The sequence below is a fragment of the Cucurbita maxima genome, unplaced genomic scaffold (genome assembly GCF_002738345.1).
Source record: "Cucurbita maxima cultivar Rimu unplaced genomic scaffold, Cmax_1.0 Cma_Scf00001, whole genome shotgun sequence".
In the NCBI taxonomy this organism is placed as follows: Eukaryota; Viridiplantae; Streptophyta; class Magnoliopsida; order Cucurbitales; family Cucurbitaceae; genus Cucurbita; species Cucurbita maxima.
In genome coordinates, this window is record NW_019272017.1 from 7,733,385 (window position 1) to 7,755,101 (window position 21,717).

Consider the following 21,717-nt stretch of genomic DNA (forward strand, 5'->3'; position numbering starts at 1 on the left):
CGGCACCGTCACAAGCGCCGTCGCCCTCTTTTCCTGGCAGATTCAACCACCCCCACATGGCGGCGCGGGCCAACTTTCCCCAAAACGCGACTCCCCAGTTGCTTGGTGGGTCCACCGGTATCTGCTCAAGTTGAGGGGGACAGAGAGGGCTTGCAGTGATTGGTGCACCCATTGCTTGTGCGAAAAACTTGGAAATTTCCGGCAGGGAATTGGAGTGCAAATAAATTGGTAAACCTGCCGCCCAGTGTGCGCAAGGAATGATTCATTAACGCCATGCGGTGAAAGAAATGATTTTTTATAATTTACAAATGAATGAAACCTTTATGCACGAAAAAGAAAGAGTTAGAGTTCACATAATATTCAAACTTGATAAAAGCTTTGAATTTGAGACATAAATAGCTAAACAAAACCATCCTTTCTATTGCAAGATTCCACCTTCTTCCTATAATATAATCCCCAATTGCCGACCAATGGAAAGCATAAGATTTAATGACATTCTTCCTATTAAATTTATTATTTTTACTTATAATAATCCTATTTCACCTCATTCACCCACAAGCATAAGCAATAAGCCATTAAGCCCCCTACAAAATGGGGCATTCTTACTGTGTATATATATATATATATATATATATATATTCCCCATTTACGTCTTTTATTCCTACTCTTTTTTTTTTATTATTTTTTGTCATTATATTTTAAATTTTACTATTAGTATTGGTATGTTTTGATGTAATTAATATCATATATGGTTTAGTGGAGACCGACTCGGAGAGAACTTGAGGGAGGGAGAAATTTTTTGAGGTAATTACATGAATAGAAGCACAAACACATGCTGTCACGAGAAAGGATCATAGGAAACTATTTTTTTTTTTAAATAACACGTGAAAATAATTATTTTAATCGAAAAATATACTCAAATTAGACAGGTTACTCTTCTAACTATAAAAGTAATTACAAAAAGTTAAAAGGATATCAGTGTAAATTTCGAAAAAAAATTATTAGTTTAAATAAAAGACAATTTTTTAGAGGTGTGAAACTAGCCAATATTATCGATTTTAGTCCATTACTCCGTTAAAATTAACCATTTTGGCTAATTGTGTTGCAAATATAGGAATTTTATATAATTCTGATTATTAATATTTTTGTTTTTCCAATTTTAGTGTCGTTTTAATTTGACGTTCGCGCGCGCATACGCTTCTTCTTCTTCATTCTTTCGTTGTCTCTTCGCTTGGTTTGAGTTTCTCCAATTTCATCCATTGTTTTTCTCTCCTTCTTTCATTCATCAATCGTCTCTTTGCACGCTCTCTCCTTCTTCATCTCGTTGTAACTCCTTCTAACAATTAACTCACAGTCTTGGCCTGGCTTTCGTTCATCGATTAACAATCGCTCAATTAATAATAGGAGGATTTAAGGAGCTCCGTGACAATTGTAATTGAGGATTTGAGGCATCTCGAGCAGCAAGGTTTACTGTAATTGTCAATCAACAGGAGGTAATTGCTAATTGCTGATTGCCAATTAACAAGGAGAAAATCAATTCTGTTAATAATGGTTTTTTGATGTGTTAAGTTAAAGATTCTGCTTAATCAATGGCTGGCTTTAAGTTATGTTGTTTTTAACTCTTGTTTGCCATTGTATTGATGTTAGCAGCTAACTGTAGAAATTTATTAAAGCAAGTGAAGCTTTTATTCTAATTTGAATAAACAAAGAAAAATTCGAGTTTATTTCTGTAAGTAGGTTTGATAACATAAATGTTAAGATTATAGGTACGTATGACAATAAATTTAGAGAGGGATATGAAATGGTACCATTTTATTTTGGACATCTTTTCAGATAGAACACCGGCTCCGACTGAGGGGACATCGGTGTTAACGTTGGTTTTGGCAGTGTTCCTTATTGTCTTCTTTTCGCCGTAAGAAAGAAATCAAAGCAGAAGCTGCTTTTCTGAAATAGTGCAATCATCATCTTCCAACAGACATGAACAAGAAGATTGACATGCTAGCTACAGCACTTGAGTGAAAGTCAATTGAGTATGACTCCACATTTAGGTGCTCACGAACAATGCAGCATTTGGACAACCAACTTTGGTGACTGCCTTGAAAGCAGCAGGAAAAACTGCTCTTAATTTCAATTTCCGCACTTTAACCAAATGGCATCTGAGCCACAACTTGACCTAGATTTCCACATGGTGGAGATTTGTTTTCGACACTATTTATGATTCTTTAGCAATTTTACAATCTGAATTATTTCGAGAATTGAACTTTTTTGCATTCAAATTCATTGTCAGGCAATCGCACATATGAACATTTGGTATGTGAGGTTTGACCCTTGAAGCTGGGATGCACAAACCACGCATATTTGGAAGACTTAAAATATTTATCATTCGTTCGTGAATGTCTGTCTTGATTGGAAACTTGCAATGTGTGAATCTTAATAGAAAAAATTTAAAGGGGATAAAGAATATTTAATGGTGGTGTTTTCATTTTTCCCTCTCAGGTGAGGCGTGTACAAGGTGTTTGAAAAAAGTCCCAAAAGAAAGGCTGTACTGGATCGATTATGGGTACCGAATTTCTTTTGGGGGGCAACAATTGTGATGGCTGGGACATGTTCGGCAACAGTCCTTATAGCGTGTTGGCCGTGGTGACTGCGCAACAGACGCGACAATGCTATTAATTATGTTCGAGGTAATTTTTTTTCTTTCTAAATTTTTATAGCGTCTAAAGATGCAAGGAGTCCAAAAGTCACTATGAATCGAAGTCAGACAAACGACATGACATCTTTCTCTTATGCTTGAACTTTAAGGAGACATTAATAATGGAGCTTTCCAATGGGGTGACAGTGGACCATAACAGCCCACCAATCCGAGAATACACACCACTTCAAGTTAAGTCAGACTTTGCTTTTCAGACAAAGCGCATTCAAAGTGAGCCATTTCAAAAAGTCGTAAGTGGGATTGAAAAAGCATTGCATTCTAGAATTGTAGGCCTCACTTGTCCTTTTTTTACTTGGATCTTTTTTATCTTTGCATTATTGATATATATATATATATAGATAGATGGATTTTTTTTTTTTTTTTCTGTTATCGTAATTTAAATACAGCATATACCAAAACATGTGAATTTCACCTTCTATATATCATTCCTACGGAATTAAGAAGAAGTAGAGAATTCCTTACTCTAGCTTATTTTGCATGAATCAATTTAATGTCAAAACACGTGGCACTCAGACAATTGCCCACTTGGCAGGAAAAGAAAGGTTATTACCACCCCACCCNCCCCCCCCCCGAGCCCCAACTTGATAGAATAGGTGTCCACGTCATACCACAAGACATCTTTTCATCATCTATATAAGGAACATCAGAAGTTCATACTTCCGTCCATAACCAATTATACACTCTCAAAAGCCTCCTAATTTAATTTCTGCATCGACCCCGTTCTATGAGGAGAAAAAGAATGCCTATTAACCTAGATCAAATTCCAAGTTTTGAAGAGCATGGTAATGGGTTTGATCAACATTCTGTGTTGGTTGAGGAGATTGAAGGCCTCATTAGAGTTTACGGAAATGGGTATGTGGAAAGGCCCCAGATAGTTCCCAGTGTCTCTAATGCATTGCCACCAGAGCTTGGTGTTACTTCTTGGGATGTAGTTGTGGATAAGCTGAACAACATTTGGGCACGTTTCTACATTCCAACACAGTGCCAGGAGAAGCTGCCTTTGCTTGTATATTTCCATGGAGGTGGGTTTTGTGTCGGCTCGGCCAGTTGGAGTTGCTACCATGAGTTCCTGGCCAAGCTATCTGCAAAAGCTGACTGTATAATTATGTCTGTGAATTATCGTTTGGCTCCAGAAAACCCTCTTCCTGCTCCTTATGAAGACGGATTAAAGACCCTTCAATGGTTGAAACAAGTTGCCTTTAATGGGGCCAAGCAGAATTGGTGGTCAAGATACTGCGACTTTACCAAAATCTACCTTGGAGGTGATAGTGCCGGTGGCAACATAGCCTTCAATGTAGCAGCCAGACTTGGTGGCAAGACGACTGCTTCTGGAGCTGTGGTCATGAAACCGTTAGTTATTAAAGGTAACATTTTGATTCAGCCATTCTTCGGTGGAGAGTCAAGGACCAAGTCAGAAAAGTTTCTTGTCCAACCTCCTCATTCGCCACTGACGACGGCAGTTTCTGATACGTACTGGCGGTTGGCATTGCCTTCCAGGGCGAACCGTGACCATCCATGGTGCAACCCTTCGGCAAATGGAGTGTTTGAGGTTGAGGATTTGAGGGTTTTGCCTAGTTTGATATGTATATCAGAAATGGACATATTGAAAGATAGGAGCTTGGAGTTTTGCTCTGCTTTACATAGAGTGGGTAAGCTGATCAATTATGTGGTCTATGAAGGAGTTGGCCATGCGTTTCAGGTTCTGAACAAGTCACAACTCTCTCAAACTCGGACCCTTGAAATGATGGATCATATCAAGGATTTCTTAAGTGTATAGCTTCATTTGAATTTGTACAAAAGGAAGACTTTTTTCAGATTTTGTTTTCCCTCAAAGAAAAGAGAGCGAGCATTCTCATCAGATTTATCACTACCCACTTAATATTTACTTATATACCTCAAAGGAGATTGCTGTACACAATTTGGAATGTCCTATGTGAATATAGATTATCTCTTCCCTGACTCACACCCTTCAAAATTTTTCAAAGATGTTCAAAGATGGAAGTGAAAGGGAAATACTCAAGTTAGCTCTTACGATAAAGACAATATTTTAAAGAAGTGTCGAACAGTTAGCCCACTTCTTCTACTCTTCTTGTCATAGTAACCGCCATCTCAATCTTATTAAGTGAGACTCTACTCTCAAGAATCGGTCTGATTGGTGAAAAATTTCACTCACCGTTCTTGAGCTCTTCTGTACTTTTCTTAAGCTCTCTTGTCTTCTTCGGCAGCAAACTTTTAAGGCAGCAATGAAATTGTCTCTCCTTTTTTCGTCTCTAATCTCAGCCTTTTTAGATACTCTACTGGAAAGAAGCCTTACACTTTGGGAGAGGGACTGACTCTACATTAGTGGATGGCTGATGGGACGCTAAGGGTGAATGATGAAGTGAAAGTAAGGACAAATTTAGGGCCCTCACTTCCCGAAAGGATAAGTGCCAACTTTACGACAATGGATATTGGTTGGGGGGCCAAATTCACCCCATTCCTTTTAGTCTTTGATGATGCACATTGGTGGCCTGGCGCTTGCTTTTTTCATGTGTAGAGAGCTAGCCGTTGTAAGAGTTAACGTCTTTTGTTTTTCTTTTTCTTTTATCTTCTATCTTTTTTTTGTTAGTTTTGATAAGATTAAATCGTAATTTTAGTTCTTAAATTTCCTTGGTTATATGTATTGAGTTCCTAAATCCTGTAGTTATATCCATTTAATTCTCAAGTAAATCTTGCTATATTTTCGAATTTTAAACTGTGAGTTTATCGGTCTTGAAAATTCTATATGACATGTCTATTAGATAGTGTTAATATCGTAGCAATATGAAAAATTGGAAATTAAAACATTTATTATATAGAGATGGTCCAGTGGGTCTTTGCAAATTCCATACCTTACAAATGTAATTTTTAAAATATTTTCAAGATTTGTTTTTCAAAAATTACTGATTAACTTTTCTTACCAATTCTCTCACATTGAGTGAGAATGCTATTTTGTTCTAGTTGGGTGTTGCATAGGAGATTAGTAATGTTGGCCCTAAAAGCATTTAGATTACCTTTTATTAACCTATCTTTAGAAACTTCCAAACCACTTTTGATCCTTGCAATTATTTTATAATACTATTTACCACTCATCAAGTTTTCTACCAAAGACTCAATTTCTGACCAAGCACCTTATAGTTCGAGATTCGGGTTGAGTGATAAATCAATTATTTATTATGATTCCCTTGGAAGCTATCAATTTTATGGAGGAAATACTTGAATTATCTTGAGGTTTTAATCAGGTAATAATCTGTAGTTACTAGTTCAGACTTTGCTTTATAAAATGCTCTGTACTATAAATGTCACATTTTGATCCTTGGGCATACCATTTAAGACTTCGAGCATGGAATTGTAGAAACAAGGCCTTGTAATTGCACATCTTTCAAACTATTTTTAGCCTGCTTCAAACTAACGAACTTAATATCGCAATTCTAGACTGTTTCATAATACCATTGTTTGTTCTTATTTCACTAAACATCATCAATGGGCTTTAAACGTTTTAATACTGTCACAATGGTCAAACAAAAAGAAAAAGTTTGGCCACGTTGATTGTCAATTAGTATTGCTGGAGTTGAACAATGGTTTTAATTAACACTGTACATTGAATATTGCATTTGATTTGAAGTAACTGGTTTGAATAGCTCCACTGGGCAATTTGGAGTATGTGAATAAAATGACTGATACAACAGAATAAACAACTTACAAAGCTAAGAACTAACATTATACCAAAGTTGTGAGTTGTTTGCCTCGAACAATCTACTACTTACCAGTAAAAGCTTTCAAGGTTGGCTAACATGGCTGCTTCCTAGTTTCTTTGTAGCACTCCCAGGTATATAAATTCTGCAAATGTGTCAACAAGCAGAATCTATGTCGATATATGTACCCATTTACTTTGGGAAACTTAGTGAAGTCAGTCAATAATAATTAATACAAATTGATAACTATTACAGTAGAGACTGAGGGTTGGCAATCAAAAAAAGTATAGTTACAAATGGAGACTTCATACCACCCCCTCCCCCCCCAGTTCAACATCCAACAAATTCTGAGCCAATTGTTGGAAAAAAGACAAATGAAGAAAGAATATTAGATTATGCAGAAGAATAGAAAGCATGAAGACTCTACTCAATCATCATCCACAAATGATCAACTGAGTAAAACCCAGAAGTCTTGAATGGCTCGCTCTGCACGCTAGAACTGCACTACAACAACCAACGGGGGGAAGAAACATACAGCTATTTCGCATAAAAACAATAGCAACTTCTGCAAAAGCACACCTTTCGTACAGATGTTCATCATGGATATGGAATCCCGTCTAACTAGACATCATCACGTGATCAATTGATTGAAGAGCTTGGTTAGCAAAGAACCGGACATCTACATCTGGATCCTCACTCAGTTCAACTAGACTAGGACGGATAGTTTTTTCCACCACCTGCGTTCCAAGTATTATCCAATATTACAACGAACATTGAGAAAGAAACTAAAATAGACAAAAGGACATCAAATGAAATCAGTTGGAACGAAAAAGGCATAAACACATAAAGTATCACAAAACTACTTACAGGTTGGTCAACTATGGGAATGAGAGACTGCAACACCTTCGCCACATTAAACTTGATATTTGGAACCCTGCAAAAACTAAAATTTATCACCGAAGAAGAGCCAAAACAAGGGACACAAGCCAACTGTGCTAACACCCACAATTCATTTTTATTGAGAACTGATAACCACTGGTAAAAATTATAACATGAGTTTCATTAACAAATTTATGACATGTACCTATCCTTGGAAGAACTGATAACCACTGGTAAAAGCTTTGAGCATGTGATTTCTGAGCCCATAACTGGGGCAAGAAGAGAGACCGCACGAAGAACAGTCATTCGATACAAATAGTGTGGGTTGTTAATCATGTCAAGAACCTGTTTGTGAAACGCCAATTCAGTTAGTGGAATACAAAGTGCATAGATTGTGTGCAGAAGGCAGGGTGAAAAGAATTTCTAGAAATGTTAGTTAGCGAAATATTTTTCTCCATGACCTCCGGATGGTGTTCTACCCTGACGACTCAACCCAATTGGAAAAACTTTTAATTCCCTCTGGTAGGGGCTAGGCCATTAATATACTATTTTTCCCTTTTCTTCAGACGGCTCATATTAATTTCTCATCCAAACAGGGAAAGGAAAATTTTTCTATGATCACCCTCCCTTCTCGGTGTTATTGTCCAAATAAAGTGATATAAATATAAGAAATTGTTTAAAAGAAAACGTCTGTCTATCATCTAGGTCAGCCTATATGAGATTGTGAAATTCATACGAAACAAACCTGTGGGACAATATGCTGCATTGCCCACTCAGGACCAAATTCTTCTGCAAGGCGCTTCAAATTATTTGCAGCTGCATCACGGATTGAGTAAACCTGCAAGGAGCAATCAGTGCAATAGAATTTTTAAAAATATATATAAATAAATAAATAAGAACTGCCTAATGTACAACAAGCCAGTGATATCTTTCAAACTGTCCTTTTAAAGTAACTTTTTCTTATTGCAATAGCATATGGTGTTGCTAGTAGAATAACTTTTTGATATGATATGTACCAAGACATCTCAATCATGCAATATGAACTTCAAGGAAGATTTTTGGATGGTTACAAATTTTGGGTGGATGATAATCTAGAGCTATGGTATTTCATTAGTGGATTTTAAAATCACAAACAAGCATATTTGTATTCTTGCTTGTGGAGTAATTCAAATCACAAACAAGCGATCAACAAGGTAATCCAAATATTACTTTCCTTGGAGTCATTCCTGTTGACGGTTGAAGATTACAAGAATCAAGCATATTTTATTCATTCAACATTTAAAGTGAGGGATTATTACTAACCTGGAATAGTAATCGATATCTTATATCCAATAAATTATGTTAAATTGACAAAGAATCGAACATATTTGTATTCTCATCCTACCTTTTTTTATGGAAGATAATTACAATCTTTTTCTTCTTTAGTATTTATTGACTTCCTCTCACTTTAGGTGTCCGAATTTATTTATATCTTTTTCTACATGAGAGAGAGAGGAGGAAGAAGAAAGAAAGAAAAAGATGTTTTTAGCATCTCATCCCCTTCGTTTCTTGTCCATTTCTTTAATGTTTATATTTTAACAAAAATTATATAAAAATATAGCTAGATCACTGATTGAGAAAACCTACAAGTAATTCCCGTAGCACTAAAAACAAACCGACTATGAAGGGTCCCTGAGGCTGTGAAACTTTGACTGCTCCCTAAGCTAGAAAGAACGATGACTAACCTAGAAAGAGCATTGACGCAATGAGCTAAGAAGCAACCAAAGTTGGCTTTCTAGCTCTAGATGTTTCTAAAACTGCAAGCTAGATAAAAAATATATAAGCTAGACATTTTTCCACTGATTCCTTGCTTTATCTCTGTACAATACATCTTTGGCTAGCCTTTCATGGTTATGAGGGTTTGGATGGTCCTCCACAATACAGTTATGGATATCAGGCCCTCTGATAAAACTAGAATCCTATGCATATATGCCTCAAAACCTTCCATATTTATCGTGGCTAGAGGGATGGAGGACTTAATGAAATCAAGCACAGGGAGATGGAATCTTATGCAACCTTTTTATCTCCTTATTAATAATGACCAAAAGACCAATCCTTCTGTTTTACTGTTACAATGAACCCTATGTTACTAAAGGCTGTGTTATGGATTGTCGCCCCTCCTGAGTTTTTATTCTGGTTCACTGTGATATAAAATTCTTGTGTACTATAAAAATAATAAATGTATAACTGACCTGACCTAAAATTATATAAGTCAAGTGAATAAGAAGTCGGAGAGTCAATTTAGGCATGTCCAGTATTTGATCTTTCAATGCTTTGTAGTGACGATATAGAATCTCTAAAATAATTCAAACAAAAAGGGACATCTAGTGTAATTAGTTTTGTATTACTTTCATCATGGTTCAGTTGCACAGTGATTACGATTGACAAATTAATGATCTGATGAACAGCAAGGTACCTTATTCAACCAAGAGCATATATCATTTTCTCACAAACTTCAGTAACATTCACCCAGAAGCATGTTATTCACATTAAAATTGATATTTTCACGCAGTCTTAAACCATAAAAAGTCTTATTGAAGATCAAGAAACACAAACCTTATCCTGTAACCACTGCATGCAAAGAGCGCCAAGCTTATCGTCAAAAAACCCAACACCCAGCTGACTTGCCAGTAAAGGAATGTATTCTATAATAGCTAACCTAACCCTCCAATGCCTATCCTCAGCAAGTTCAACTATGGCAGGTAACAATGATTGGGACAAGAGATCAATTCCAATAACCTGCATAACAGGTTTGTGATAAGATGACAGTAAAATGTTTTGGAGAGAGAAGATATGTGAAGTATAAATCAGCATCATAAATTAGGATGCTAGCTAATAACCTTTCCATTTCAGTTTCAAGGTCACTTATAACAAACCTGATTTACTTGATCAAGCTTGCTGATGATATTGAGGCGCACATCAGGAAATTCATCCTTCAGAAGAGAAAGGAATATCGGAAGCAGCTGTTCAATAGTAGCATCCTGCACAAGCCATCTGAGTGAGATTTTTGATGTCCAGTACAAACAATAATATACCACCAGAATGCTCCAACAAATACAAGTGTGACGTAGTCGTCTAAGATCCAGTGAGTATAGAGCTATGACACTCAACACTGCAATCTCCAAATGATATGAATGTTTAATTCATATCACTTCTCTGCCTTCAAAATAAGGAAATACTAAACACGATCCAGTTCCCAATCCCTTGCAGTTTTTCATAAAATTTCCAATATATAAATCGCAACCCTTAAAATAGAAAACTACCTGTTATGCTAACAGAAATACTAATCAGCAAATTATTATTAATCACACCACTTCTTGACCTTCAAAATTCAGAAAATAATAATAATAAACAGCACCACTCACTGTTTAGATAAAATTACAAATACATATAAAAAGGTGTCTCCAAAGTCAACTATGGACCTTACATTGCACATAAGCATTAACCAGCAACATTATTTATTTCACATCACTTTGTAGTCATCAAAATTCAGAAATATTAAGCAGCATCCATGATTTCCTCACATTCCACAGTGTCCTCCCCCCTCCCCCCTCTCCCCACTAGAAAAGAAAAGAAAACACAAAAATTGCACAAAGAAACTAGGCTTGGCTTCCAAGCAGGCTGATTGAAGAAAGATACGGATTAAAGTTCCCAATTAAATAACAAACAAAAATTCAACTGTCAGTTTATAGTGAGCATCAATAATCAGTTTTAGTAATCAATAATCATGGGCAACAAATTTGTGAAAACCAATATGAAAACTTCTTACCTTTCCCAACACAGGAGCCATTCCCATGATAACTGAGGCTAAAGCTGAACGGACATGCTGAGAGGAATCTGACGACAATTCCTGTAGTCATTAATGGCTTATGCTCAGCATGTAAAAGTGCACATATGAAAAGGAAATTCAAACTCTGAAATAGCATATGCACCTTCACGCAGGGAAGGATATGCTGAATTGCCAATTCTGGACTTAAAATCCGGCAAAACTTGGTCACTTTGCCAGCAGCTGCTATTCGAACTTCAGCTTCATTGTCACGAAGCAAGCGCACATAAGCAGGTACCAAATCCGTCCTTACCACCCAAAAACAAATTCATGCAGTATGAACCATATAAGAACTCAATATACAGTACAAATGGCACAATATTCACAACACCTCCTAATATAAGAACTATTTCCTGTGTTTATATAGTATTAGCAAAAAAAGTATACAAGCACTCTAATTTTTTTATAAAGAAAATATGATAATTAAGATAAATAAAATTAAAACAACAGGGTCATACGTGCACATAAGTGAACCAATGACAGAGGAGGAGCCACCAAAAAAACTAAAGAAACTGAAGTATCCCCAATTGCCAAGAATAAAGAGCAAAGGAAATTCAGAAGAACTGACTGTAAGAAAAAACTAAAAAGAGGCAACCTCCTCTTGAGAAACCCATATATCCAGAACAGGAGGAAGTAGGGGGCTTACATCGATTTAGCCAAATAAACCAAATGATAAAGGAGGGTCATACATTATTACATTTCATGGGTTTCCACAACACAGTCCCAAAAAAAAAATAGCATTTGTATCTTTCTACATAGATCAATAACCAATTTTCTTCATAGATTAATAAGAAATTACCTAGTTGGTTCCGGTCCTACAGCCTCACACAATTCGTATAACTGGTTTGCAACCATGTAACGCACGCGCCAAGACTTATCCTACATAACAGGAAAAGCAGGGAACAAGAAAGAAATTAGAGCTTGGAGAAAATGGGTCAAGACCATGAGGGTATGAAGCATGTACATACCACTTTCACCATTTGTTATACACCATAGAGGTACTCACATGAAGAAATAATCAATTTTTCTGTGCTCTTTCTTAAAGAAAATTCAAGAATCCCCAAGGACAGCTCAAATTTTTTTGATAGAAACTTAAAAAGAACTTGGACATTTGTACATCTAAGTCATACTTACTATAACTAAAAAGTTACAACTAAACAGCAGAAATACAAAGGAAACATATTTCAATGCATTCAGACGTTCATCAAAAGGACATGGAACCAATAGATTACAAGATGTTATTGTACAATAACAATCGATCTTTGTTCCAAAAAAAGATAACACTTGATCTGATCATTCAATGAAGATACATCTCAACAGTATATATGATTGTACTAACAAATTTCCCGGGCATACATTTCAAACAGTGAAAGCAATAAATTGAGCAAAAATATACCTGAGAGAAGTTAACAATAACGGGAAGAATATGCAATACACAATCTTGGGGCTCCAATAACTTGCCCAAAGCAGCACAACCCTCAACGGCCAGCAATCTTACAGAGTCTTGGTCTGTGAAAAAACTTGATGTAAGAAACACAAAATGTACTAAAACAGACAACTGTATAATACAAAGAATTCTAAAGAGCAATTCTCATGCTTTTGCAACAAGAGAAAGACCCATGTTTTTTTCCCTGTTAATCTGGTGCTGAAAGCCAAATGAAGCATAGATACACCTAAGACATAATGATCTCAACTAATTTGCATACTGCACATACACTCCAAAAAAAATTCAAAAATTTAAACAATAAGTCCAAACTTTAACCAGCAATACACAACCCACGTGATGCACCCACTAGAAACCACACAATCATTGTCCACATCAATTCAAAGACCACAAGGAACGAGAAAAGTAACCACAGTCAGGTAACAGATACAGATAATACCGTCTTGTGTAAGATCCTCAAATATTGTCATGATATCAGTCTTCAGATGAGCAGGTTCAATAGTGGCAGCAAATTTTCCTAAATTTGTTGCCGCAGACCTCCTTACCATGGGCATGTCATCTTGACACAGCTGGCCATATATTGACCGCAACTCAGTCTTCAACATCTCTGGAGCACTAGGGTAGGCGATATGGAATAGCCCACATGAAGATACTCTAGCTGTAAACCATTCACCAGCTGCCAATCTCTGATATATGTTCAAGCACAAACACACAAAAACCCTTAGAAAACATCAGACTCAAAGCTATCAAAGATTGTTTATATAAAAATAAATAAATAAAAGAAAGAAAGCAAAAGCTAGCAATTCACAGATTTTTGACAGAAGAAACAAAAGGGCTAAAACAGGAAAGAAGCTAAAAGGGTCTCAGAATTGGTTCAATGTAATAAAAGTTAGTCATTTTGGGCTGCATTCTTTAGAAAAACATATTGTTGCGTTGAAAAGACGTCAAAAGTATAGGTCAATGACCAAGACATAAATACCATCCCAGAACATTCAATATATCATGGGACGCATCTTTTGCTGACATCTTTTATTTATGGATACTTCTCAACAGGACACTTACTGCATGTGTCAGCTAAGAAAATGGAATGCATACCGAAGGAAATAAGAAAAAAGAAAATTGTAGTAGAGGGAAATACTAACCTTGACGAGAGGAATGAACCAGTCAACTAAGTCACTCTCTCTCATCTGGGATCCAATTCTGCACAATGACTCCACAGCTTTGTCCCTCACACACGTTTCCTCAACAGTGCACAGAGTTTCTAAAGGTGGAAGCAAAACATGGGCATGCTCAACTCCACCAACATATGGGATGAACACTCCCAATTCCTCAGCCATAGCAAGAAGCACCTCATCATCATCATCATTGTTTTCACTCAGAAATGGGATCAACTCTTTACGGGTTCGCTCCTCCCCAAGAGCACGAGCAATTGTTGACAGTCTACGAATTGAGTTTAACCGTAGCTGAATGTCATCATTTTTTAGCTCATCAATTAGAACAGCTATCGGATATAGTGGTTCGTCAACCATAGACATCTTATTCAGCGCTTTCCTGTAAAACTAAAAACGTGATGGAGGGGGAAAAAACAAACGGTTCACAGCTACAAAAAGACGGTTCCAAAAAAGACATATAGAATGATGGGAAAACAATAACATAGATATCAATATATATATATATATAAGAACGAAAAAGCGACCCACCGCATCCGAAACGGACTAAAAACACTGACGTAACGAAAAATGCCCAAGCGCAACTTTGCCCGCTTATGTCAAACTCGTGCCTTCCGGACGTTCAAAGTAGAAAGTAGATAAAATCAATGCTCAGAAGGATCTCTAATAACTAGATGGAAACCACTAATTACACTAGATATTGAAGGTTCGTTGTTGATTTATGATCCTCGACTTCACAAACAAAAGGTAACAGGTAGAAATGGACAAATCAGATCCGAAATCCAAGATCTGAGGGCAAGAAAGGATAAGCTAAAGAACCATAGAGAAATGGTAAAAACACCCAAGTGGTAAGAGAAATGACGCAGATTCGAAGGTCCGAACCCTAAGTTCAGTGTTATGCAGTTAGAAAGGTCAGAATCGAAGTTTCTCTATCAAGAACGTGAACAGCGCCGTCGAATTATTATGTTGTTCCTTGAAACCTAAGGTACGCGACACAAAGAATTCGATCTCACAATTCCCTTCCTCTCAACAACTCAGTAAAGACGTGAAATCCAGATTAAACAAAGCGCTGCTCAGACGAAGAATGGAGATGTAAAACAAAAATGGTGGAGGAAAGTGGAAAAGTGAAAGCGGACTCACCTAGATCAATGCCCTGGCTGGCTGAGCTTCAGGAACCTGTCGTCGGAGAGAAAGAAGGAAAGGGAGAGAGACCACAAGAACAAGAAAACCCGATCTGGAATTGTATAATAACAGAATTGTAGTAAGCTTTTAAGGGCCGGCCCATCAAATCCTAGTTTATTGGGCTTATTACAAGAATCGATTCCAAATATTCGTATTAACTACTCATAGGCCGTTGATTTTGGGCTTTCTTATTTTTGTAAGCTGAAAACCAAGCCCAAATGTGTCGGGTTCATGTTTCATGGGCCTTAACAACCCAGGTCAAGAGGAGCAATATCTTGAGAATTGACTTTATATAATATTATTTTTTTAATATCCAATTAATATCATTATATAAAATGGATCAAACTTAAGGATGGAGTTATTGCTAAAATACATTTACATATTTATGAAATTAAGTTTTGGGATAACAAACATGTGTGTATGTATAGGTAAAATAGTTTAGTTGAACTCAGGTTCGTATTTGAAAACATTTGGACATCCTCATATGTTTGGTTACATCATTATGTTCTATTCAAAACAACGTTTAGAGATTTTTTTTTTTCATGACAATTAGAGAAAATCTTAATTAGGTTATTTTAACCTATTTTTTGACATTGATACGAATAATATTCAAATGTGATGATTTTAAGTCATATATTAAGAAATTTGAAAGAATCGTTTTCCTGACATATTTAATGTAACTATGACCTTCTAGGTTGGGGCATGTCATGCAGAAGAAACTCATTATCCACTAAAAGACTGACCAAAATAGTTACGCTTTTTAAATTGTTTAAAACTTTACACTTCGGATTTCTCTATGTTTTCTGTTCTGGCTGGCACACGAATGAACCCATCTCCCTAAAGCATTGTCAAAACATTTCACATGCCATAGAATGCGAGGACTGCAACGGCTGTTTGCATCATAAATGTTTTGACATAACGGCTGGTAAAAGCACAAAAGAATATGGAGTGATGCTGTTTGCATCATAAATGTACTACACAATCCCCCTCTCATAGCTATCATCTAGAGGCAAAATAAAAACAATATCATGCCACAGCCACACTAAACCTAATCCTTGGCCCCAACAGCTTTGATGAACAAGGCACAAGTACGACATTTCCGATGACCCGAATCGACCTTATACAGAGGACGAGTCCATCAAGACAGCATAGGTTAACCAAACTGAGATCTCAAACTTTTGTTTTAGCTTGCGGCAAATTCGACCATCACTGTATGAAAGGTGCATTAGTGAGCCAAGTGTGACATGGCATGGCATCCTATCATGCCTCAATTCTTGATGCCAACCAATCTTAACAATCTAGTCCGTCCTTTTTAATTGTTAAGTCCTCTGGCGCCTTGAAATTTGCCTTCTCACTGAGCTCTTCAAATGCATTCCTGAGATTTTGCAGCCTTGCCACAAATTCAATAAGAAGCGAAGCAAATGTTGCCAAAGACAAGGAGCTTGCACTTTCATGTACTTTCGACTCTCGTTCATTAGGCACGGTATCCATTAAAAATGAAAGACGTGGCCATGAAACCAGGTGTTTGTTAAAGACATTATCAGTGGATACCCATTCTGTCATGGGAGGGTGGACGCCGATGCTCGAGTGTTGAGCATACATGGTCTCGTTCAGGGAATCGATTACCAACTGTTTGTTATGATCATCTTTGACATCAATAAAATGTTGGGGTTCTTCTTGTTCCCTGTGCTGTTTTCCAGTTCTCCACCTATCTGAATTCACCAGCATATTCGATCTCTCGTCAATCTTTATTTGTAAAGCTTCTGCGGCGTCATGAACATCGAAAAGCATGTCACCTGAGCTCAATTTCTCCATCTTTTCTACTTTACTTCCAAGCGCACGTAAGAACTTAGCTCCCTCAGTGCCAACCCTCTGAAGCTCCTTTGCAAACACCTTTCTCTTCTCTGGTGGAGCCTATAACACAAACTTGCAAGATCCAGTCATCTACATACATATATAAATATATATATATATATATATATATATATATATATATATATATATTGCGTACATATATAGTGCATACTAGTCTAAGCTCACCACTAGTAGATATTATCCGCTTTAGCCCGGTACGCATCGCCCTCAGCCTCAAGGTTTTAAAACGAGTCTGTTAAGGAGAAGTTTCCACCCTCCTATAAGGAATGATTTCGTTCCTCTCTCCAACTAATGCGGGATCTCACGGTCCACCCCCTTGGGAGCACCCTTATAAAGAATGCTTTGTTCCCCTCCCCAACCAACGTGGGATCTCACAATCCACCCCTCCCTTGGGGGCCCAACATCCTCGTTGGCACACCACTCGGTGTCTAGCTCTAATACGATTTGTAATAGTCTAAGCTCACCATTAGCAGATATTGTCCGCTTTGATCAGTTACATATCATCGTCAGCCTCACGGTTTTAAAACGTGTCTGCTAGGTAGGGACAGGTTTCCATACACTTTATAAGTAATGTTTCGCTCCCCTCTCCACCCAATGTGGGATCTCACACCTACCCAACTAACTGATTAAACATACTTAATTATAGCCAATTTGGCACCCAGCTAGCAAATCAACAACCAAGAATAATCAAAGTTCTAGCTACCAAAATAGTTCAATTTAGAATTTCAAATTTAAATGACCATATTTACTCATAGAAATCAATTACAACAAAGAACAGCTAAAGAAAGAAGGTCCAATCACCTGGATTTCTGAAAGAATACAGCCGTGCATTGCCATAACCATAAAAGCACAATGCCTAAGAGCGCCACTCACTTTGACATAGTTATGCCATGGATACTTGAATGTCTTGTAAGGGCCATGCGGTGGCTCCCAGCGGGCGAAGTCCAACTACAAAAACAACGAGACTCAAGTAAAACCTTCTGGTAGCATACCATCTAATCGAAAAGTATGTAAGAACCAATACCAATGTGTCCTCCTGGCTTGAGGACTGCACGGCGGATCTATAAGCATTATATATAGGGTTATCAGAGGCCTGATATGTAAGAATTTTCGAAGAGACTCTCTCATATTCCACACACTGAAGGTATTCACTAACAACACCTGAACAAGACATAGATTCTCTCATGTTCTTGCTGATTAAAAGGATAAGAAAGTGCACAGAATCTTATTTTCAAAATGGATGACAGAATTGATCTTGCCTTCCAAAGAAGATGAAACATTTTTGAAATTTTTGACAACCAATTTGTGCAGATCCTCCCCTGCCCAAATGGGGTATATACATATATTCACAACCAAGCACATGCCAGCACCGACGGCGATGTGCAATAATCGATAAAAAGCCGTATGGAAAAATGACGACGAACTTCCAGATACCAACACGATGCAAAATGTCAACAGAAATACCCGGAACCCATATTCATACGTCTTCATCGGCGGATACAATTTACAATAGCTTGCAAAGAACCCTAAAATAATGAAATGAAATTGTTAATTTAAGAATCCGTTGCATTATAATCGCACAGATTACTTTGTTGCTGCTATAAACTCATACCTGCAAGGAATATACTGATTACGATTGCAACTTCTTCAAACTCCCCAGCCGAGACAGATATCTCTGCAATACCAAGAGCAAGTCCACCGGCTGAAAGTGTCCCCAATGCACGATTGAACCCTTTATTCAGCGTGGCCCCTACAGAAATCAACGCGATTATTCCCTTGAAAGAAGAAAATGACACATAAAACCTCAAAAAATCCCCAAATGGACGAAAATCGGTGAAACGAAAATCATTAACCATACCAACGCTAAATTCGAAAACAACGACGACGGTGAGGATGGCCCAGATTGAATACTGGGCTACTTCTTTCAAAGGCTCTCGAATGAAAATGAGGAGCGAAGTGAGCGCAAGCGACAACCCCATCTTCGCGGCGAAGTAGAATTTGCGGGGATCGGAGCGGCTCATGTCGCACAACTTGACGGTAGTATCATGTAAGCCTTTCCAAAAGTTGGTGATCGCATCGGAAACGGTACAGAAACACCGACACTTGGCATCGTCATCGGCACCGGCGTCGTCGTTGCCGTGCAGGCCGAAATCGGAATGGCCCTTACGAGATAAGAGTTGTTCCCTGTTCTGATCCAGAAAACTCTGTCGGATTGATCCATATTTTCCGGTCATCTCTTCATCAACAATGGAAACGAGCACTCAGATGATGATGAACAGGATTTCGCAATGGCTGAACAGAAATGAAAAAAGAAAAAAAAAAGGATATAATAATGAATTGTGGAACTCAAATGAACAAGATGGTTACTGTATGTAACTGTAAAATATAACCGGCGGTGACAGCGTATTACAAGATGGTTACACGCACACCGTATTACACGAAGGGGATTTGGTGATGATGGTGAGGCTGGCGGTGACAGCGTAAGATTTTCTTTTCTTTTCTTTTTCTTAATAAACACATAATTATTTAAAATATAACCGGCGGGTACGGTAACTGATAACGTTCAACGAATTGGCTCGAGGAGAAAAAATAATATTTAACTGACTCCCTAAGTAACCGCCAACCAACCAAATAGCGACACCTCCCACATTGCACTTTTGAAGATATATACTGTGTTTTCCCTAGACAACATTAATACATTTATTCATAAGTTTGTAAGTTTATTTATTTTCCAAGTCTAATATAATTTTCTTTTTAATAAATTTCTAAAATTTTAATTTTATATTCATTTATTAATTATCCTATTGTATAGAGTATTTAGTAAATATATAAAATTTAAAAATTCACGATCAAAATAGAAGCTCAATTTTATACTCTTACCTTTTCCGTTAAACGTTGTAATATATCATATCTAATATAAATATAAATTTATAAATATAATGACGGTGAAAAATTAAATTATCTACTTCTATAATGATAATTAGTATATTTGTTCATTAAGTTATGTTCGGATTGAAAATCATTTACCTAAAACATTAGAGTCACTAAATATTAGGTAAATTAATACGTATAATACTATACTTATATAAGAAACAAAAATTAGCAAAATAAAAAAAAAATTAACTTACATGGCGTATAAATTTATGGTTAAATTATAAACTTAGTCTAAGCTTTTGAAGTTGTATATTAAATTCCTAAAATTTAACTTTTATATATGGCATGTTAATAAATTTTAAAATGTCTACTAAACACTGAGGGTCATGTCATATTTAAATAGTCTTATATAAAAAATGAAACGACGTGACGTGTTGTATGAAGAGTGGTGAAACAATTTAGTCGACACGTCAGCGTTGGTTGATGGTTCCTCGCTGGGATGATTTGGAAGGACAGAACATAGAACAAAAGCAAGCAACCATTCGGATCGCAACAAATTCTGTCGGATGAGATTCTGAGTATCCTGCAATACGTTATGGTCGAAGATTGACGAAATTACTGTTTTGGCCCACTGATTAAATTATTTTAATTCGCTCGTTTTTACCTTCACGCGTCAAGCTCCTAGGAGTTGCCACCTATTTTCGGCATTGAATTATTGAGACGATGATTTAGGCAATATAAAGTTAATCGAACACACAATTTTTTTTTTTTTTTTAGGTTATCTAAAGTCTAACCATTAAATTATACAATGAATTGAGTTTTAACTAATGTACTCATTTGAGTTAAAAAGGACGCAATTAAATTATTGAGTTGCAATAAATACCTAATTAATTATCCTATTTGGTAATGTGCTTGAATCTTGGTTATTTGAAAATTAGTCGATTTGAAAGTTTTGTTATTTGAAAATTAGGCTCACTTCTTAATTTCAACCCACTAAATTTTCATATCATTTGATATCAAAGTTTAGACTTTGTATTAGATATATGATATTTATCTTTTGTTAAATGAGTATAGGATTAAATATTTAGCATCTTGATTTATTCCTTATTGAGTTTAATTCTAATTCACTAGATTCATCGTATCAACGGAGACTAGATAATTGACACAAAGTTGAAAGTTAAAAGAAACATATAATAAATCTTTACAATAATAACTTAGTGTTAGGGACAACTTAATATCAGTTATGTCTCTTATTTTTTACTCTCTAACATAAACATTAATGAGTTTATTTTTTAAATTATAAAATATGTTCATATGCCAATGAAAATATTGTAATCATTTATATAAAACACTATAAACATTAAATATCAAAATTTATATAAAACATTACGAATGACTAATGTTGGTGGTTGGTGGAGGTGAGGTAGATGGATAGTAAGCGTTAGAAACCACAAACCTCACAATGATATGATATTGTTCAGTTTGAGCATAAGTGTTCATAACTTTCTTTTTGATTTTGACCTCATAATCATATATAATCCATTCGATTTTAATTTTTTTCCATTGATTTATTTTATGAAAATAAAATTAATTGAATTGGTGGCCAGCAAGAGTACGTTAGTTTGTAAATATTTACAGCTCACTCCTTTGTGTTTTTTATATTTTAAGAATACGTTTCTGACACAAACAATACACATTTGAAATCATACCATATATACAAATAAGTTAAATTAATAGCAAGTATAATCTCTTTTTTTTTGTGGGCCCATTTAAACATTTTACACAATTACCCTTCTACCCTCGTATATCACTCTATTATGATCCATGTAACATAGCTCAACAGACATGCAATTATTTTTTCTGGATATTCAAATTTTATGTCTTTATTAATTATACTAAAAATAAAAAAAACATACTAATTTGTTATTTGGCTATTTGAATAATGAATGGTACATAAAAAAATTTATTTTTACTTTCTATGATTTATGATTGTTTCTAAGCTG

At 36.2% G+C, this 21,717-nt stretch overlaps 3 protein-coding genes across 10 annotated transcripts; 1 reads left to right on the top strand and 2 right to left on the bottom strand.

Annotated features, from left to right (window-relative positions):
* The first annotated feature begins 1,184 nt into the window (after window positions 1–1,184).
* LOC111481140 (probable carboxylesterase 6) lies at window positions 1,185–8,846 on the top strand. Of its 4 annotated transcripts, none has more exons than XR_002718036.1 (4): window positions 1,185–1,493; window positions 2,497–2,684; window positions 2,803–3,432; window positions 8,834–8,846. XR_002718036.1 is itself a non-coding variant. In XM_023126607.1 (4 exons), the coding sequence occupies exon 4, from the start codon at window positions 3,438–3,440 to the stop codon at window positions 4,488–4,490; it is 1,053 nt and encodes a 350-aa protein (XP_022982375.1). In that variant the 5' UTR covers window positions 1,185–1,493; window positions 2,497–2,684; window positions 2,803–2,943; window positions 3,246–3,437; the 3' UTR covers window positions 4,491–5,406. The 4 variants fall into 4 exon arrangements, 3 of the variants coding, with proteins under 3 accessions (XP_022982375.1, XP_022982445.1, XP_022982294.1); XM_023126607.1 differs by lacking the exon at window positions 8,834–8,846 and having other exon boundaries at window positions 2,803–2,943; window positions 3,246–5,406; XM_023126677.1 differs by lacking the exon at window positions 8,834–8,846 and having other exon boundaries at window positions 2,803–2,883; window positions 3,246–5,406.
* LOC111476421 (serine/threonine-protein phosphatase 2A 65 kDa regulatory subunit A beta isoform) lies at window positions 6,598–15,031 on the bottom strand. 3 transcript variants are annotated; one of them, XM_023120252.1, is made up of 14 exons: window positions 14,924–14,982; window positions 14,315–14,394; window positions 13,757–14,173; window positions 13,054–13,300; window positions 12,567–12,679; window positions 11,970–12,049; window positions 11,277–11,418; window positions 11,114–11,194; window positions 10,221–10,325; window positions 9,901–10,083; window positions 8,051–8,143; window positions 7,511–7,650; window positions 7,294–7,360; window positions 6,598–7,163 (listed from the first exon to the last, which is right to left on the bottom strand). In XM_023120252.1, the coding sequence occupies exons 3-14, from the start codon at window positions 14,147–14,149 to the stop codon at window positions 7,044–7,046; spliced, it is 1,764 nt and encodes a 587-aa protein (XP_022976020.1). In that variant the 5' UTR covers window positions 14,150–14,173; window positions 14,315–14,394; window positions 14,924–14,982; the 3' UTR covers window positions 6,598–7,043. The 3 variants fall into 3 exon arrangements, with proteins under 3 accessions (XP_022976020.1, XP_022975874.1, XP_022975945.1); XM_023120106.1 differs by lacking the exon at window positions 14,315–14,394 and having other exon boundaries at window positions 14,924–15,031; XM_023120177.1 differs by lacking the exon at window positions 14,315–14,394 and having other exon boundaries at window positions 13,757–14,165; window positions 14,924–15,028.
* An 850-nt stretch (window positions 15,032–15,881) lies between these two features.
* On the bottom strand, window positions 15,882–19,347 carry LOC111477049 (aluminum-activated malate transporter 4-like). Of its 3 annotated transcripts, none has more exons than XM_023121190.1 (7): window positions 19,270–19,347; window positions 18,699–19,132; window positions 18,453–18,590; window positions 18,100–18,366; window positions 17,865–18,001; window positions 17,642–17,788; window positions 15,882–16,879 (listed from the first exon to the last, which is right to left on the bottom strand). In XM_023121190.1, exons 2-7 carry the CDS (start codon window positions 19,072–19,074, stop codon window positions 16,256–16,258), a joined length of 1,689 nt encoding a protein of 562 aa, XP_022976958.1. In that variant the 5' UTR covers window positions 19,075–19,132; window positions 19,270–19,347; the 3' UTR covers window positions 15,882–16,255. The 3 variants fall into 3 exon arrangements, with proteins under 3 accessions (XP_022976958.1, XP_022976888.1, XP_022976805.1); XM_023121120.1 differs by having other exon boundaries at window positions 19,251–19,346; XM_023121037.1 differs by having other exon boundaries at window positions 19,218–19,335.
* Between the last annotated feature and the right edge of the window lie 2,370 nt (window positions 19,348–21,717).

Coding starts and splice junctions, on each gene's coding strand:
- LOC111477049 (XM_023121190.1), bottom strand. CDS start 19,074: ATGACCGGAAAATATGGATCAATCCGACAGAGTTTTCTGGATCAGAAC. Junction 18,367..18,452: donor AATCAGTATATTCCTTGCAG/GTATGAGTTTAT, acceptor TCATTATTTTAG/GGTTCTTTGCAAGCTATTGT. Junction 16,880..17,641: donor GTATTCTTTCAGAAATCCAG/GTGATTGGACCT, acceptor TTTGTGTTATAG/GCTCCACCAGAGAAGAGAAA.
- LOC111476421 (XM_023120106.1), bottom strand. CDS start 14,149: ATGTCTATGGTTGACGAACCACTATATCCGATAGCTGTTCTAATTGAT. Junction 12,680..13,053: donor TGAGGATCTTACACAAGACG/GTATTATCTGTA, acceptor GTTTTTTCACAG/ACCAAGACTCTGTAAGATTG. Junction 7,651..8,050: donor TGCAGCATATTGTCCCACAG/GTTTGTTTCGTA, acceptor TTTCACAAACAG/GTTCTTGACATGATTAACAA.
- LOC111481140 (XM_023126607.1), top strand. CDS start 3,438: ATGAGGAGAAAAAGAATGCCTATTAACCTAGATCAAATTCCAAGTTTT.